The sequence below is a fragment of the Xenopus tropicalis genome, chromosome 4 (genome assembly GCF_000004195.4).
Source record: "Xenopus tropicalis strain Nigerian chromosome 4, UCB_Xtro_10.0, whole genome shotgun sequence".
Lineage (NCBI taxonomy): Eukaryota > Metazoa > Chordata > Amphibia > Anura > Pipidae > Xenopus > Xenopus tropicalis.
The window spans coordinates 40,011,606-40,030,697 of NC_030680.2; the positions used below are offsets into that span (position 1 = coordinate 40,011,606).

The window sequence follows — 19,092 nt, forward strand, 5'->3', positions numbered from 1 at the left end:
GCATACAGGAACTCTGGCCCAGGGACTGAGATTAGCTATTATATTAACTGGGGAGGGGGTACCTTACAAATTGGCACACCCCAGTAAATATAACTAAATAATGCCTTATGGATCTTTTATTCATTGTGACACACCCCAGTGGGTATAACTTTACGTTAGCAGATGTGGTTTCCTATCACTGCTCTTTGCTGTTCCCTATTACTGATTTATGCATCTTATATTAATGTCTGGTCTAGTCTTCTCTGTTACTCACCACTACTCTTATTCCCCACTTCTGTTCCACTTTTGTTGCCATCGTCCCTCAGCCGCATTATGCATCTCTCATTCCCCATCTCTGCTCTATGTAAATCTACATAAATCTCTGCTCTAAATTCTGGATCAGTGCAGTCTGCCCATCCACACATGTGATTGTGTCAAGATTATCCTTCCAGTGGAAATATACTGAAAGATTCCCTGTGGACAGCTTTATCATCATACTATTCTCCAAACGTTTAGGATGAGCTACCGCTTTAAATTAGATAAGCATCATACAGTTTCTGAGCACAATGGCTATAGGGCTATGTGTTTATGAAGGGAAGATTTGATTTTTTAGACAGGATATTAGCCTTTTAAATCAATAAGCAATAGCTCATTTTCAATGTTACCGAGTCATATTTTATGCGGGTGGTTAGCTTTATGGCCATGTAATGGATCTGGCAATGGAAGTATAAGGTATGAAAATGAAGCAGAACTGAAATGTCATAAAATGTAGATGGGCAAGAAAAAACGTATAGAGATGCTGTTCAGAAAAGAAAGAGATGAGAGTTAATGAGAAGACTCAAGAAGACTAATGTTGAGATGAATGTTACATATAGTGGAAAAAAGTACTATTAGTGTCCGTGTGAACCAGAGGGAAATAGACCTTTAAATAAAATGAAAATACAATTCCCATGGACAAATATAACTTAAATATAGTGGCATATATGATAAGATAAAGGCGAAGTACAGTAGATGATGAAATTAACATAGAGAATAAAAAAAAAGAATCATTATTGGAGGTTAAATTAATGTCTGACATTTTTTTAGATGGAGATCCAAATAATGGAAAGACCATGTATCCAGAAAACTCCAGGTCCCAAGCATTCTGGATAACAGGCCCTATATCTGTATACTAAATCTGGAAAATCTACATACATACATACATTATGTAAAATTTAAAATATGTAGTGAGAGCCATAGGTACAACACAGATTATTTCACAAAAAAACAAAATTCCAACATACAAAAAGGTTAGAATTGAGGTGGGAATGAACTAGATCTTAACAAACTTCCAAATTATGAATAGATGCAACTGTCCCAAAGTCAGTGATAGTGTCTGTGCCCCCAATCTATGCAACTGTCATCAATGCAACTGGTCAAATATATGAACAGTGGACTAATTAAATAGCTATCCCTATATAATGTTGCCCTTTAAAAAAAATCCTTGGCATGCTGTGAAATAAAGCAATGCAAACACAGGGTGCCTTTGAGTTTCTAGGGATAACCTTCATTTGGGGGCACATATTGACCCCTAGCACTGCAACTCTTGCCTGGTCTTAATGTAGCAACTTCATTCATACAATAAATTGTAAAGCTATTTGGACAAACACTGTGCTATGCATTCCCTTATTCAGGAAATATGTGTTAATTCACTCCACTAATTATGACAGATGATAACAGAACCCTCCATGGTTGTATTTAAAAGGAAAGTCACAGATCTCTTCTAACAGTAAACTGTCATCAAGCAGGATATATTTGCTATCATGAATTAGCTGTTTCATGTGGCCTGTACTAATGTGAATATCCACTTCAGGGGATATTTGCTTTTAGAAATACAATATCCCTTTAACCTCTTAGTCATCTCATTTGAAGACTACATCCAGGGTGTCAACTGGCCATTCAAAGAACAAGTCATTAACTTTGACTAGTGTCAGACTGAAAGGAGTGATGGTCTTCTTACTTACAGCAATGTTGTCAGAGGCTACTGTTATTAGGCCAAAACACTGTACATGCGTGTTCTTTAAAACACTTCCCAGTTGTCTGGGGCTGTTCAACGCAAAGAAAGAAATACATAGTTCTATTTAAGCCCTGTTTGAGTGCCCATGTCCCTAGGGGCAGAATAAAGGAAACACCTACATTTTTTAATACAATTTTACAGAAAATGAAACAGCACTATTAAAGATTGGAAAGAATAAAAAGGTAATGATTAAAAGAATAAAATAATTATTTGATAAGGGTATACCGTCTTTTGGGTTGCTGTGCCTAATTAAACAGCACTGGGCAGCACAATAAAAATAAAATCTGATTAAAGAATGACAGGATATGTCCCTGACAAATTAGAATGACAGATGTATTACATAATGAACTCAAACTGTATCCATGTGTTTATAATAGAAAGCAGGCTACTTAAAGGAGACATTTCATATCACCTTCATATTCAGTTATATGATTCATCTTTTCTCAACCTATGGAATCTTGCAGAAAAAAAATGATCTGAATGCATTTTACCTGCTAAAATCGTTTTTATATCAGACCTGCAGAGAGATCTTCACTCCTCTGAAGCTAAACTGAAATGAGAGGTGGGAGTGTCTCTTCATTCTCCCACAGGAAATGGTCACAGCACTGACTGACAGGCTGAACTCTGCTGTAGCAGGGAAACCCCTCCCACCTCCCTGCCTGTGTATCTGTTACCAGTCTGCACATAGCTGTCCTGTGCTGCTGCCTGATCTTTACAAGTTGCAGGGAGTTGTTGCAGGAGAAAATGCAAAAAAACCCCAGCTTAGGTATCAAAGTACAAGTTGCAGGGAGTTGTTGCAGGAGAAAATGCAAAAAAACCCCAGCTTAGGTATCAAAGTACAAGTTGCAGGGAGTTGTTGCAGGGGAAAATACCAAAAAACGGCCAGTTTAGGTATCAAAGTACAAGTTGCAGGGAGTTGTTGCAGGGGAAAATACCAAAAAACGGCCAGTTTAGGTATCAAAGTACAAGTTGCAGGGAGTTGTTGCAGGGGAAAATACCAAAAAACGGGCAGTTTAGGTATCAAAGTACAAGTTGCAGGGAGTTGTTGCAGGGGAAAATACCAAAAAACGGCCAGTTTAGGTATCAAAGTACAAGTTGCAGGGAGTTGTTGCAGGGGAAAATACCAAAAAAAACCCCAGTTTAGGTATCAAAGTACAAGTTGCAGGGAGTTTCATGTAAAAACAAACATTTCTTTTCATTAGGTACAGTCTATAGAATAGACTCCTTTAGTATAAAAAACGTTTTTTTTGGCAAAATATTATTTTTCAATAAAGAGAGTGAAGAGGCTTACTTACAAGGATCGAGTCACAGACGCTGCCAGCCAAGTGAACAGCTTTTCAGGAGGGCTGGGCCGGGAGCAGCACAAGAGAGAAGGACCCCAGCGTGACTGATGTGGGCGGGGAAATGACATCACCAAAGTCCCTGCCCACATCTCACGCCCACTCCTCTCTCACTGGCTGCAGCGTGTCAGTAGGAAAGAAGCTGGGGCCGGCGGCCCTAGCTGAAGACAGAAACTTTGTTCTGGCAGGAAGCCCTGTGGATGGGAGGGGCTGCAGCGTTTCAGCAGGGATTTAACAGCCTTCTTGAAGAGTAAGTAGAAAATAAACTTTATTGTATTCAATTTTTCTGTGTTAGCTGCTTTTTAAGATAAAGTAAAAAATTATTGTATATGTCTCCTTTAAGCTTTATTGCTGTGATACAGCTGGAATTTTTTACTTCAAGAATTTGCCTTTAGAATATTGAAATGTAACATGTTGGTAGTTTCAGTCACCCTAAATCCCTGCCCCATGCTTCATGCGTCACCAGACGAAAAAACTGAGAGGTTAATGAACATGCTTGAACACTGGACCATTGACTGTATTGCAGGAAACAGGTTTCACTAAAGGACAGTAGCACTGGCAATAGATAGAAAAATTCTGTATGTTAGGTGTAAAATTCTGTATGTTACGTGGCGCTATGGGCAGTGTAACTGCTAAGAAGATTTAAGATCTTGCATCTTTATTGCTGCATGTTCAAGACACAGTATTAAGACTGGCCAAGTTGGCTGTGTTTACACTGGAAAAGATTAACTTAATAAGGGTACAATAACTATGCTCTGATGCTTTCTTCACCTCTAGGTCTGTCCAGTCGACACCAGGACATCCATTCAGATTAGAGGAAAGGAAGTTTCTTCTTAAAAAGGATAGTCAACATCTCTGCGCGACCATCTCTGTACATGCAAGAGGTGTATGGTGCTATGAGAAGAAAGCATGACACCAAAAATAAGTTGAACCACAACAGACTTTATTGCAGACTTCTCACAAATGGTACAGAGGCAGACCAGAGCAAACTAATCAGCACTTTTATCAACTGCACAAATATATCAGCATGGGAGATGTTTTCTCCTTCATTAGCATGCTCACCACATTCTCTCTCATTCTTTCTGCTCCTCTCACTATCACACACACAGCATTTCTCACTGAACTCCCAGGACTCCTGTAGACTCTACAGTGGCCAAACTTTCCTTGAGCTGCCTCTACAGCTCGCGTAGGTTCTACTCTACCCTACATCTAAATGCTCCCTTTCCCCTAACCGGCAGACAATCGCTTAGGGCTGTGGTCCCCAACCAGTTGCTCACCAACCCATTTGCATGTTGCTCCAAGTGGCCTTAAACAGGGTACTTATCTTTGAATTTATGGCTTAGAGGCAAGTTTTGATTGTATAAAACTACGGGGGGCATTTACTAACATTTGTAATTTGTTTTTCACAATATGGATTTTTTTGTTCAGCTAAAACTTCAAAAAAGTTGCAATTTATGCAAGAATGTATTTATTTATTTATGCGAGAAAACTGTGACAATTCCAAATCCATCTAAAACCTGTTAAGATCATGTAGAAGTCAATGGCAGATGTGCCTTCCCTACCTTGGAAGATCTTTCTTTGCATCTAAACTTTCGAGATTTTCAGCTTTATGATGCTGGCATTTGTGCGACAATAAAAAAAAGTCTTGGTTATTGTGTGACAAGCTGAGAAACTTGCATTTTTCATGACTTTTCCTGGCATATGCTTTTGCAGATCCAGTTAAATTTTTTTGCTAAATGTCTAACATTCGTGGAAATGAGTTTATTCAAAGTTTCAAGTTCAAGTTTTAGTAAATCTGCCTCCTGTAGGCTGCATTTTGGCACCGCCCCAGTGACTGTACCGTTCCTTCTCCTTTGAATAATAACTATTTACTAATTTAGGAAAAATTAAGGAAAGAAAAAGGAAAATTATGAGTTGCTGTGCTATTTTACAGAGAAATTAATCCTATGGGCCTTCAGTTGCTGATCCCTACCCCCCACCCTCATGTCTAGTTTACGGAAGGACTGCATTACATTGTACATTTGTTTTACACAAGTTTTTCCCATTAATGTTGAATGACTAACATTTCTGTGTCCAATACTGTCATTCAGGTATAAAAATGTAAAGGAAAATAAAAATCAAGCAGTCGCTAGCCGTTTTCCATTTCTGTGCTGGTGCCTAGCTAGTTTATGAAGTAAAGCCTGTAAAATATTTCCTATACATAATGCAAATTTTTTTGTGGGTGAAGGAAATCCTCTTATCTGTTTAGTCCCTGCATAGTACTTATCTAGGGGATTGCCTGCAATTTTTTTGTTCAAATTATATTTGTTTCACAAATTATAAAGCAGCTGTTTGCACCAAGCATACTAAAAACCTTATGCCTAAATTCTGTAGATAAACTCTTATAAATCTGGATAAAGCTTATGGCAAAATGTGTTTTTATGCCTAAGCGTGATAAATTCACTGAAGGAAGCTCTTTCACTAAAAGCATTTATACTTGGAGTCCAAAAAGTATATTAAAAACACATTTGCCATTTGGTTTTGCGGGTTCCACTGTACTTGTTAACCAATCAGCCTCTACCCAACCGATCAGCATTAGATTCAATTAAACTGAGAAAGTTTGCATTCCGGTGGGTACAGACCCCACTGAAAACATGAGGTGACAACCAATAGCCATGTGACCGAACTCATGTTTGAAAAATATTCTTCAGCAAGCTGTGTGTACAACCTTAAATTAGTGTTCTCCATCCAGCAAAGACAGAGAGCTATGGTAAATAAATGGCTCTGAAAAGTGAAGCTTCAATAACATTGTTTTATCTTTCCCACCCTCGTGTTTCTCAGTACCAGCCCTGTAGGCCAGGTTCCTGACTTTCTAAATTGATCGATGCATTTCTCAGTAACATTAGAGAATTGCCAGCAACTAATTTATCAAAATAATAGCTGGAAGCTAATAGGTTTTCTAAGGGCTGGTCTGAAACCTACAGGTATAATCTGACATACTGGCTACAGGAGAAAGGTCGCAGGCAAACAAGCCCTGCTTTTAATGTCCCCTAAATACCTCACCAAACTGGCAATCTGTGGGTAAGCAAGAGGGACTGCTGTAAGATGCCATAGACAGTCACTATATATTGGGTCTGTGGGCTGCTGTTTAGGCCTCTGTGTACTTGAAATGCCAGGGCCTATTTTGACCTGTACCCTACCCTTTCTATTGACATGACCACTAATAAGTCTGCCTTTGTGACATTAGCTTGGGGTCTGGTGTAAATTATTACAGGAATTTAGGGATGGATTGCGGAATTCACAGCCCTCACATCACTAGTTAGCATAGCTTGGGGGAGAATGCTCGAAAAGGGGTAACTTTATGAGAAATATTTAAACTTATGTTTTAGATTTTGCCAGCCGGTGACCTGGCTTAGTGAGCTGCTATTAGGAAGCAGGGAAAGGAAAACATGAAACCAATTTCCTTTTAGAAAAGAAAAACTTTTGTTCAATCTAAAGTAATACAAAATTGCCATTATTTGTATGTCTGTGAAGGTTCTCATTCATCAAGGTCAGAATTCTGAATTGAGAAAGCCAGTCAGATGCCTGGTGAAACGTCTCCAAGAAAAACTCAGCAAGTTCATCTAATTTGACTTATTGCCACTATTTGTAATTTAAAAGTTTTGTGAAGGTCATCTATCGCTAACCCAAACCTGACATACGGTGGGGGGATCCCAGTAACTGTCCCCTTTTCCCCTACACCCTGTGCTTTTCAGTAGATTGATTTAGTAAGCGAGTGCTAAACAAAATGGGTAGTACTGATTATTACCTTGTTTTTTAAGTGTATTTCTCAGTGCTTATACTTAATCCATCTCTCTTGTTTAATTGATGTTACGACTCAGTTAACACATTATTATAACAAATCACACAGACATACTGTAAAAACCACAGGACCTTTAATGAAAATAATATTAGAAATTAAAAACAATATAAAACTGAAAAAAAAGACGGGCAGCAAATTATATACAAAATTGTGCAACAACATCAGAGGCATGTGTGGGTTTAACTCTAGTAAAGCCTTGGGCGGGAGGAAACTGGAAAATGTCAGAGCACTTGTAGGGTAAAAGGCTGGCTAATTTGGCACTGGGGGTGTGATAGAAGGGACAGACATACTCATTTTTAGAGAAAATTGTGCTTTGTAAGTTGTACATGTTAAGATACAAGGGAGGAGAAGAAAGGACTGTAAAGTTGGAGAAAGTGGTACAAAGGCAAATGAAAATAGAAACTGATGGACAGAGCTGGCAGTGTTTTGGTACAGTACTGGAGTGTGCAAGATTACAGGAAGGGAACAAGTTTAAAGATTACAAATATGTTTGTAATACACCTGATTTGTCAGCCTGGTAGGCGCAAATATGTGTTAGCTTGTCATAGTCGTAACAGAAATCCTTTATAAGAAAGTATTGTGCACTTTTTTTGTTCATACTACATGAAGCTCCCCTCATGTTTGTGTGTGTGTGTGTATATATATATATATATATATATATATATATATACATACACACACATACACACATACATACATACATACAGGGACTTCAAAGGATATTCTTCCATTTAGTGCCCACTGCGACACAAGCTGCTTTCTGTCATGTGGGTGACCCCTCCTGCCTTTTTCGTGGATGGGGAAACCCAACCATTATACTGTATAATAAATGGAACAATATCCCTAAGCATTCTAATAAGCCCATCTCGATTTATGCGTAACACACAGCTGTAACAATACATAGTACATGTAACATATGGGCTTGTAACTTGACAACATGACAAGTTTGGCTATGTGTTACATATTGTGTTACATATTTATTTTCTTATTTAAAAATAAGAGTGATATGTTCTGTGTGAGAGAGGTATGTCTATGTAACAAATGTATTAATACCTTGTAGATATTTTGGGGTGGTATATGCCGAAACGCATGCCTGTAATTTTTTTTTTCACAACAATTACATTTCTAACAGCTTACACACACTACTGTAATATTTTTTCCTGCGTTTTCTGTTGCATACATGGTTGACACACAATATATATTATATAAACTAATATGAATACAACAGCAATTGACAGTTGTTTATGAAGTACAAGTATATATGAACTTTAGTCATATGCATGGAGTTAACAGTATGTAATTGGCAAATACAGAAGCATGAAGTGTGTTCTTCAGTGGATGAGCAGATGTGTGTATGTGCAACAAGTGTATGTAACAATAGTAAAGGGGAAGTTTGCCTAAAAATTAAGTTTTAGCAATTCTTAGTTAGTAGTAATGTAAATAATTTCCACAGGCATTCAACTTTATATATTTTGCTTGTGCTAAATTCAATATTCTACATATTTCTCACAGTCCTGTGCATTATAATAATCCTCTCCAAAAATTCAACGGTGTGCAGAGCATTGTCTCCAGCAAAAACAACAGGTTTCCCCATAGATATAGCTACAGCAGCAGCAACATTTTCTGTTTGTTAGAGAGAAATCCCATAAATCTGGGACAACCTAGTACAATTCAGCAAGTATACTGAGGTGTATACCATCCATTTAATAGTCAAATAGCAGAAATTCTAAAACAGAAAATGTTAAAAGAATTTAAAAGATAAACAACCAGAAACGCGCAAACATTGTAACACATATCCCAATATCTTGTTTCAGAAATGTGGTTACTACAAGTAAATATCTACATTAGCATTAGGTTAATGGAATACTATAGCGGAGATAAAGCCAATCTGCACTGAACTACCCCATGGAAGTAAGCCCTGGCAGGAATGGCGTTGGTCTGTTGGTGTGCACACGTGGCAGATTTTGGCCAGAAAACACAAACACTAGATTGGAGTTTTTGCTGCCAGAGTTTTCCGCTGGTGGAGGAAACACCATGTATCAAAAGCCGTTGTTTCATGTTCTCTCTTTTCAGATTTATAAGAAAACATTGAGGATGTTACTGTTTTTTTTCACCTTGTTTCAGCTTGTTGGAACCTCGATTATAGAGAAACACACCTGCTGGTTTCTTGTTAGAGGGATTATTAGAATGACTGGAGAGTTGTGGAAGGTGATTCAGAAAAATTGAAGTTACCGAAATGAGACAACAAGCAAATAAACAACAACAAAAAAAATCACAATATCACTGCTGTAGAGTCTACATTTCTAGTCAGGTTTTTTCTCTACGCCATAATGATTTACATGGCAAAAATCAAATCAATCATAGCATAAATCGAAGAGCACCTGCAAGCACTGAAAGAGCTAAACAGAATTTGGCAGAACTTACAAGAATAATAAACATTTTAAAAGGAGCCAGTTAAGCCCCTCAAAGGCTTACTATTATGCATTTATATTTTAGTAGTTGTATGGAATAAATAAAAAGCAGAAGGTACAGTTATGGGATCTATTATCTGGAACACCTGAGATTTGGGTTTTCTGGATAAGGTTTTTTCTGTAATTTTAACTAACAAAAATATTTAAACATTAAATAAACCAAATAAGACTGTTTTGCCACAAAAATGGATTCAATGCGCTTAGATGGGATCAAGTACAAGGTACTGTTTTATTAGAAATGTGAATTACTTGCTTACTTTTATGTGAAATGGCCTTCTCATAATTTGGAGCTTTCTGGATATCAAGTTTCCAGATAAGGGATCTCATACCAGGTGACCCATGCCAACAAACAGCTTGGAATGGATCAGATTAGAAAGGTAAATGTGTGCACACACAGAAATATATACAGACCAACTGCAAATACAAGGTTACTGTTCTCTATCACACGCTAAAAGATTATTGTTAGCTGAACTTCCCCTTTAAATAATAATGTATCAGTCTGTAAACTAACTACCAAGCTGTATGTTCCTACCTGGAAGAAAGCCACAATCACTATTATCTAAACATAAAAGTGTGACTGGGATGTGCAACATTTTGAATGTATAAATGGAACTGATAGTTAAGTGTTAGTTTATGGCTTTGTGGTTGAGCAAAATATTCCAACAGGAAAATGCTTCACGTGGGTTGGCCACTGAGATGCCACCTGGAAAAACTTCACATCCCCGAAAAGTCGTCCATCAACAGTTACTGGAGGGGGAGAAAAAAAAAAAAAAAAAAAAAGAAGATGATTGAGGAGAGTGATGCTGAAGCAAAAAGTCAAGGGAAGGAGAGAACAAAGAGAAAAACATATACAGTGTTATGTTTCAGAAAATGTATGAGAAAACAGTAGAAAAAGGCAAGCATAAGAACTGTGGAACAATGTTTAAATAATTCAGAAGAGACAATAAGAACATAAAGTGTGGGGATATGATCATGGAAACCAGGGGATTAAAAGCACTGCTACACAAGGAAGATATGAGCATTTGGGTACATGTCCATTAACTTTGATCTTTTGTCCAAGTAAATCCTGGCTAACTCCAAAGGAACTTAGAAGAAACAAAAAAAGCCACCTGAAACGGTCTCTACCTGAAACAGGTATATGCAGGATATTTGGAGAGAAAGTAAAATAAAATGGTATATATGGGACTTTTGCAGTTACATTTAAGGGAAGCATTATGCAAAGTTATTAAGGTATTTTTTGGCTCATCAATTTGCTTCCACTATTACTTTTAGCCTTTTTTGGTATGACAATATTATTACTGACATGTATGTTGACAGGTATTTACAAAGCACTACTATATTCTGCATTCTGTATGATAGAAGGTTGTATACTTCAAGCATAGAAATTACACACAACTACCGATACAATAGAGAGGGTGCTTAAGTGTCTTGTTAATTAAGCACTGTAATCCATAAAATGGAAACCAGAAGTAGGGGTTCTAATACTGCACCCAGTACTGTGAAAAATTATTGAATTTAATATTTCTACTTTATTAGAGGGCCACAGCAGGGTCATTAGGCTGTTAATTTAATCACACTGGCATTTAGTACAGACTTGTTTTGCCTGAAGTCTGTGGTAATTTCAGCATTGATTACATCCGATGGCAAAATGTCTAGAAGATTGTAGGTTGAAATAAACATTGACCTTATTTAGGTCTTTAAAACTAGAAGCATATGGGTCACATGGATGGCTGATGATATACTGCAAGATATACTAAACAGTGCATTTGTGCGAGCCTCCAGAATCAAACAAACAAATAGGCAAGCTTTACAGCGGTTTTTTATTGGCTTCCGAGGAGAGAACGCTAGACAGCAATGTGAGAATATGTCCACCCTGGAAGATAAAGCATTATTTCACTTTTTCATTAATGCTAACTGCACATCTTACCTCTTAGCATGGTCTGCTGCTGTCTGGCAGAACAGATTAATCTTATAATTCCTTCGATAATTTGGCTTTTTGCATCAGTATCTTTTTCCTTCGGCTTTTTGCTGAGAAAAAGCGTGGGAACTGCAATACAATAAAATTCCAACGTCTATGTAACTAAACAATAATGTGAACATACAAAATTTTACTCATGTCATATATTTAAAGGGAAAACGTGTCCCATTTATAGATGGAATTTACTAGCATTTACTACAGCACTATTCAGTGAAATGCATTGGCGTATGTTTTTCTACACAGGAAGCCTTATCAGTCAGGATATTTATTATACCTTAATGCCACATAGCTGGCTCTGCTGACAGTAATGTACATTGCCTATAGATTCCAAAAAATCATGCCCAAGTAGCTATATTATGCATTTAAAGGAAAACTATACCCCCAGAATTAATACTTAACCACCAGACAATTTATATTATATAAAGTGTCCTATTAAAGAATCATGCCAAACTAAATTATATATCAGTAAATACTGCCCTTTTACACCCTTTCCCTTGATCCGCCATTTTGTTATGAGCTGTGTGCTCCCTTAGAGATCACATAACCAGAAATAATGCAGCTCTAACTGTAACAGGAAGAAGCAAAAGGCAGAACTCTGTCCAGTCATTGGCTAATGGGGCCTAGCATGTATGTGTGCTTTGGCTTATTTGTGTGCACTGTGAATCCTGTGATCCCGGGGGGCAGCCCTTAATTATTAAAATGGCAATTTTCTATTTAGGAGGGTCCAATAGCACATACTACTAAAAGAGTATATTTTTATGAAGATAGTTTATTGAGATGAAGAGACCTACATTATTTGGGGGTAGCGTTTTCCTTTAAAAAGGTAGGCCGCTTGCCTGGCATAATCAAGTTCTAACTAACTAAGCACTTGTCAGACAAAGGGATGTCTGGCTTACTGAAAATCTTGATTCTTACTGTATCTTGCTTATTACTCTTTAACTCATTTGTCATGCAGAAGGCATGTACTCTATACACAGGTATTACTGTAACAGCTTAGAGAGTAGCAGACGTATTAAAAGCTAAAAACTTATATAAGTACCTTAAAGGATACTGTAATGCAGACCTGAAAATCATAATGGTCGCTTCAAGATAACGAGAACCAGTAATTTGCATTAGCCCACCACAAACAACTGCAGATTACATCAGATTAAAAAGGGGCCTTGCTTTCCTGGTATATTTGGAGTTAGGAACAGAGTAAAAATTACAGCAAACAAAGTAATTAACTCCACCTAAAACCTGTTTAAATACCATAGAAGTGAATGGAAAGTGTAAGTTAAGCAATTTGCATGTAGAAAATAATGTTTTTTCCTTTGAAATTTTGTGACCGATTCACAATAGATAAAGCAAATATTTTGGGTTTATAATAAGGTTACCAGATAACTTGAAAATTCAGTGACATGTCTAGAAAATACAGCTGGAAGGGCTGCACCGATTGCAGTTGATTTTAAATAAGCAATTAGTGGGGCCTTGCCACATGCATTTTAAAGAATTGCCCCTGATCTGATAATCTGGGCTGATGAGAAATGTAAACTGCAATGAGAGGCAGCTCACCACCAAAGACACATTTCTACCACAACAAAATATATTAGGGCTCATTGGCAAGGAGTGGGATCCTTCTCCCCCTTCATATTTATGTATTGCTACGTGCTTGCATATGATGGATAAAGGATAAAAACTAGTTAAAAACACAATGCAGCATATTATTCGTGCAACATAAGGGGGAATCTCTGGCAAGGACAAGTAGTAAAGTGAGCCCTGTATTTATCACCTGCTAAAGGCAACATTTTGATTTAATGTAAAGTGTCGTATTAGCACCAAACTGTTGCAGTAAAAAAAAGACAGAGCTCATGTACCAGGACTAGAAGTACAAATGCTGGACACAGTCTACTGGAAATACACTATAGTGAATCACACACTACATGTAATAGAGAATGTAATGTATTCTATATGATGAGGAAGACTCACACAGGCCACGAGGAAGCCATCTTTTAATAAAATAAAAGAATTGCAGTTCTAGTTCACATGAGTGAGGTTGCAGTTTGTTATTTAAGTGCCCGATTGCGGTAAATAACTGGCACATACATTAAGAGGATTCTTTCAAATTGGCTATTATTTAGCATATTAGCAATTACATATTTATATAAATTGTATTAGCAATTACAAGTTTGCATTTTTTGACTGAGTCTTGCCAAACAGAACTACTCAGTTAAGGAACCATGCGTCAGCAGTATTAAATAGATTTAATTATAATGTCATATAGATGATACACAATAATAAATAAAATTGCAGTTAGCTATTACTGCAGGTCACTTTTTTCACTATTATACATGTCTGAAATGCACCATCACCGAGCAATGGACAGAATGAACAAGGTAAGCTTGTCTTAAGAGTTTTCAGACATGCAACAGACACAATTTATCAATGTTATTCTCACCTTTCTTATTTCGTGGCTCTGCAGTCACAACACTAAGACTCATGCTTCCAGGTGGTGTGTCTGGGCCAGGAAGACGTGACACCACAACAGAGCGGAAGATGCTTCTCAGGGTGTTTTTGCCGCCACCCTCCCTCTCTCTTCGGCGATCACAGCTCAGCCAGTAATCTACTTGTAGTCCGAGAGCATCTGAGGTAGAACTAGAGGAGAAAAAGATACAGAAAAGTACAGAAAAGCATACACCTTATGTTACCTTTTGATATTTTATAGAATATCCTATTTTAGCAACTTTTCAATTGGCCTTCATATTTGATAATGTTTGTTCTTATTAAAGTTGCTTAGAATTCCTTAGAATTCTTTCATTAGTCAAAAAGAATGTTTTGGGGGAAATTTCCAATAACAGTCTTGATTTTCTAAAGTATTTATTTTTCTCACCCTGTGTTTCCTTGAAGGCCGCTTCCAAGTGAGGGAGAGGAAGGCGGTGTTGCTGATCCATCTCGAGGGAGTATAGATGAAGAAGGTGGAGAAGTAGAAGGAGGACCACCAACATTAAGGGAAACCAAATCTTCTGCATCTGTAAAGGACAAGCAGACGGATTAAAAAATACACAACTTTAACTATGCCATGGTCACCTCCTTTGCATTTCAAGGATGGTGTAGGTGCAGAAATGTTGTTTCTTCTTTACACTTTCCTCACATACCAGTATTTGGGGGGGATGTCTCCACCAGTCCGACTTTCACCACCTGTAGGAGGACACGAGGGGCAGTGAGAGGGGAGACCTTACAAAGCAGACAAGGAGTATATAGACGGGAGAACACATTATATAATGAAATCTATGTAAAGGTTTCTGAAATGAGGAGAGAATATGGGTCAGGGTAGGACCCCCATCTGCCAGCAAAACAAAAGTATCTTTGAGAATGAATAGCAGAAAGGGGAAAAAAAGTATGATTTCACGAGACTACAACAATTGTAAATCTAAAACATGGTTCTGAATTCTAGGAGATGTACCTTTCTCTTTGCTAAAATAACATTTTATCAATTACTGAATCTTTCACAAGATGATTCCAAAATTAAAAAAAAACACTTATCAACACAATAGTCAAATAAATAGCACTATATCTCAACAATGTGTTCATATAGCACCAACAATATGTGACTTCTAAATAATATATTAATATTACATTCTAATTGTCTTGACTGACAATTTGGCTCCTCTGAAAAAAATTCAGTGCCTGAAGTAAGAGTAACAGTAGGATAGCCCTACCATACTATAATTATTATAGTGCAGACTCTAAAAATGCAAAACAGGTTCATATGTCTTTCTACTCCAAGCTGTTTCTGTACAATTCTGCACAATTTTGACAGCATCTCATATCCCACATTTTCTAATTATCATAAATAGAACTGCCATGGGCCTTCTGATTTGTTTGATACCACATACTGCTTATGGCTACCAAAGTATGTGGCATTGTGGCATGTAGAGGCCTAAAACATAAAAGGAGTGCATACAAAATATCATGTCTGACACCCTGCTAGAAAACTCTCTTTCTATATTATAAAACCCTATATACTTTTAAATCCTGAAATATTTAAATATGGTAAATATGTTTCTGTAAACTATACTGTACTAAATTGGAAATCTCCTCATTTTGTAGAGACTCGCCCATCTGAATTTTTATGGCCAACACCAGTCGCTGCAAACAAAAACACGATTTCTGAATTTTACTTTATTAGCATTTGTATAAACAGGATAGCAAACCCCCTAATTATTTGCATTGTAAGCACTGCAAAAGCCCCTAATAACAAGGTAGAGATCCCAAACCAGATATTTATAGGAAGTTTGCTTTCTAAATAATTCAGAATGGTAAATTATTTAGATTATTCAGAAAGGGTAAATTATTCAGATTGGGTAAATATATATTTTTACAAAATTACCAATCTGCATCTTTGCTAAAGTTTGTGGATTTTTTTCAAGGTTTGTGAAAATCAACAAAAATGTCTCCTCATAAAAGCTTATATTCTAGAAAGTACATAAATGCTGTATTTTTACACAACAATAAAACCAGTGTCGGACTGGGAACCCAGGACCCACCAGAAAACCTAAGCCCCTAGGTCCGTTTCCAACCAGTTTTTCTCCTATTCTCCTTTATTCTCCTAGTCTCTTGTTTACATGCTAGCATCTATTCTTCCATCTATTTCTCCTCTTTCTTCCCATTTAGAAATAGGGAATGACCATGTAACAGGCCAAATGGTCAGGAGCAGGAGGGCTCACTTAAACCTGGGCCCACAGGGAGTTTTCCTGGTATGCTGGTGGGCCAGTCCAACACTGATCAAAACAACAAATGTCTTAAAATCAGCTCCCAATTAGCATTTTTGGCATCATATAAATATGAACGCTGCAGCTTTTCTGAAATATTTGATACAATATATGTGATTACCAATGCTATGTGGCATGTAGAGGCCCAAAATATAAATATTGCAATATAATTTTGGCTTACCCTTCAACAGCTGTAAACAAAATACACTATCTGTCAGCTGAAGTGCCACAGTAGTCCAATGCAAACTAAATGAGTCATATTTGTGTTGGGCCAATAAACTATCCTAACAGCTGAGAGAGCAGCCTGGAACTTTTGGATGAATGATTATTTAGAAGTAGGATACAAAAAAAAAAGGCCTGCATTGAAATTTCAAAAGAAATTTTTTTTCTCATGAACAAAAAATACATTCAGCTGCTAGGGAATGTTCAAAACAGTAATTCTATTTGATGTTGTTTTGCCAGTAGATTCAATCAATGTATACTGACATAAAAAGATACTGCAGACTATGGAAAAGATTGTACTTTTAGCAAAACAGGTTAAGAGGTATTTCAAGTGACACATCTAATTTTATCAACTTTAATAAATGTATAAGTTTTTCCAGAAATGGAGACAAATTACTACAGAAAGGCAATCAGATCAGTCCCTTATGTATAGTAATATCACACAATTCCATTTTTACGTTTCCGTTTACAGTTGGTTACATGGCTGTTTTTTTCCAGGTACTTATGTTGTTTAATCAGAGACATCCCAGTTGAGATGAAAAAGGTGATATTCCCACACTACTTTCTCACCCCAATTCACTGGTGGAGTTGCTGTATATTTCTTTACACTACAGGGTAATTTATAAGAAATATAACATAACACGGTTATTGTAAATGCAAATAATTTTCTTAGGGGCTAATAAATACACATTTAACCTTAATAATCCATACCACTGTATGCTAATACAGGTATAGGACCCTTATCCAGAATGCTAGGGACCAAGGGTATTCCGGATAAGGGGTCTATCCACAATTTGGATCTCCATACCTTAAGTCTACAAAAAAATCAATAAAACATTAATTAAACCCAATAAGATTGTTTTGCATCCAATAAGGATAAATTATATCTTAGTTGGGATCAAGTACAAGGTACTGTTTTATTACTATAGAGAAAAATGGGTAAAAAAAAAAAATAATGGGTTTTCAGATAAGGGATCCCATAACGGTACTTTATAATACTTGCATAAGGGCTGTGACAGAAAGGCTGTGACAGAAAGGCTGTGACAGAAAATGTCCAAAGTTTAGTTGTGTCACTGTTTAGGAGTACAACAATGAAAAGAAAAATCTTAAACAATATAAAAAGTTTAAACTTAATGCCAGAGTTCCCCAAGAAGGTGTTTGAGAGTATACTAAACATTTTCAGATACTATAGAATGAGCAAAATGTAGTATAACATCATCCAAGACAGCCCGCTGTGACTTACACTGCTATCACTAAACTTGTCAGGTAACGGCGATTTAAGTATATGGGGGCTCTATTAAGGGCTTTAATGCCATGGTTTGCAGCTACTTAAATATCCCAAAACAGCATTGTTTGCCATTTCTCTAAAGGGTGAATCTTCTTCCAAGTAACAGCCATGCAGAAGGTAACAACAAGGTTCATGTTAAGTAACTTACCCCAATAAATGGAATGAACTTCTGATATGAATCATCCTCCTGACTGAGAAAATACACGATAAACATATAATAAGGGCTTAATAAAACAAAGCCAAAAAAATATCAAATAATATATAGATAGAAGCAATGGTAACTGGTACGCTGTACCAGTTACCATTGCGGTGCGGTTGCACTGCTTCTTACAGTATATAATTTGCTTTGGGGCCCAATACGCACAGTCTCTCAATGACCATTATGTGCTTAGGGTGCCAGTACCCAATAATATAATATGCATGGGCAGCCATGCCATTGCTTTTATTTCCTTTGAACATGGAAAAGGAGGGATACAGAAGAGAGTGTGTGAGGGGTTACACAGTTTATTCAATTCACATACATATTCAATATATCAACAATGTTGACAGTGTTTCCCCTTCAGGTAAGTGGAGGAGGGGGGGGTTACATTTAAGGAACATGAAATCTTGAATAACACAAAAAAACATTCTGGTAGACCTGGTACTATATTGCATCTTTGAACAGTTTTAAGGTTCAGTTGGTTTTAGCAATTGTTTCTTATATGTTGTCCAGGGATACCAAAAGCTTTTCATTTTCCATTTTCTTTTCTCCAACTGTAGGTGTTCTTACCGACTTCTAAAACATCTACATAATACCATGCACTTATAAATGCTACCTTAACTGTAAATGTTACCATAGCTCATCATTTCTACTTACAGTTTATGTTTGCAGGTAAGCATGGCTTCTGCTATTGGCAGTTGAAGCAAGGAAGTGGCTCCAGTTACATATTGCATGATCCGGGCAATTACATCAAAGGGTTCTAAGGAAAAAATATTTTGTTTCACTAAGTATCCACACTTCCCTAGAGCACAGTTAACAGCTTTACTCCTTTTTCTTACCTGAAGTTGGAGCTTCTGATTTACTGAACAAATCCCTCCAAGAAACATCAAAGAAAAGAGAGGAGTAACGAGGATCCAGGGACGCAAGGTATTTACATACTGGATGAGAACCTGAAGGAGACATGAGAAAA

At 37.0% G+C, this 19,092-nt stretch overlaps 1 protein-coding gene across 2 annotated transcripts in view; it reads right to left on the bottom strand.

Moving 5' to 3' along the window:
• Positions 1 to 7,267: 7,267 nt before the first annotated feature.
• Positions 7,268 to 19,092, bottom strand: part of pacs1 (phosphofurin acidic cluster sorting protein 1) — a 44,762-nt gene continuing 32,937 nt past the window's right edge. For both annotated transcript variants that reach the window (XM_002935361.5, XM_031900699.1), the window contains exons 17-24: positions 18,962 to 19,072; positions 18,780 to 18,882; positions 18,072 to 18,114; positions 14,797 to 14,839; positions 14,532 to 14,670; positions 14,100 to 14,296; positions 11,615 to 11,734; positions 7,268 to 10,434 (exon numbers count right to left, since the gene is read on the bottom strand). In XM_002935361.5, the coding sequence (XP_002935407.2) occupies positions 10,319 to 10,434; positions 11,615 to 11,734; positions 14,100 to 14,296; positions 14,532 to 14,670; positions 14,797 to 14,839; positions 18,072 to 18,114; positions 18,780 to 18,882; positions 18,962 to 19,072 (872 nt within the window). In that variant the 3' untranslated portion in view covers positions 7,268 to 10,318. The remainder of the gene's footprint in view (positions 10,435 to 11,614; positions 11,735 to 14,099; positions 14,297 to 14,531; positions 14,671 to 14,796; positions 14,840 to 18,071; positions 18,115 to 18,779; positions 18,883 to 18,961; positions 19,073 to 19,092) is intronic.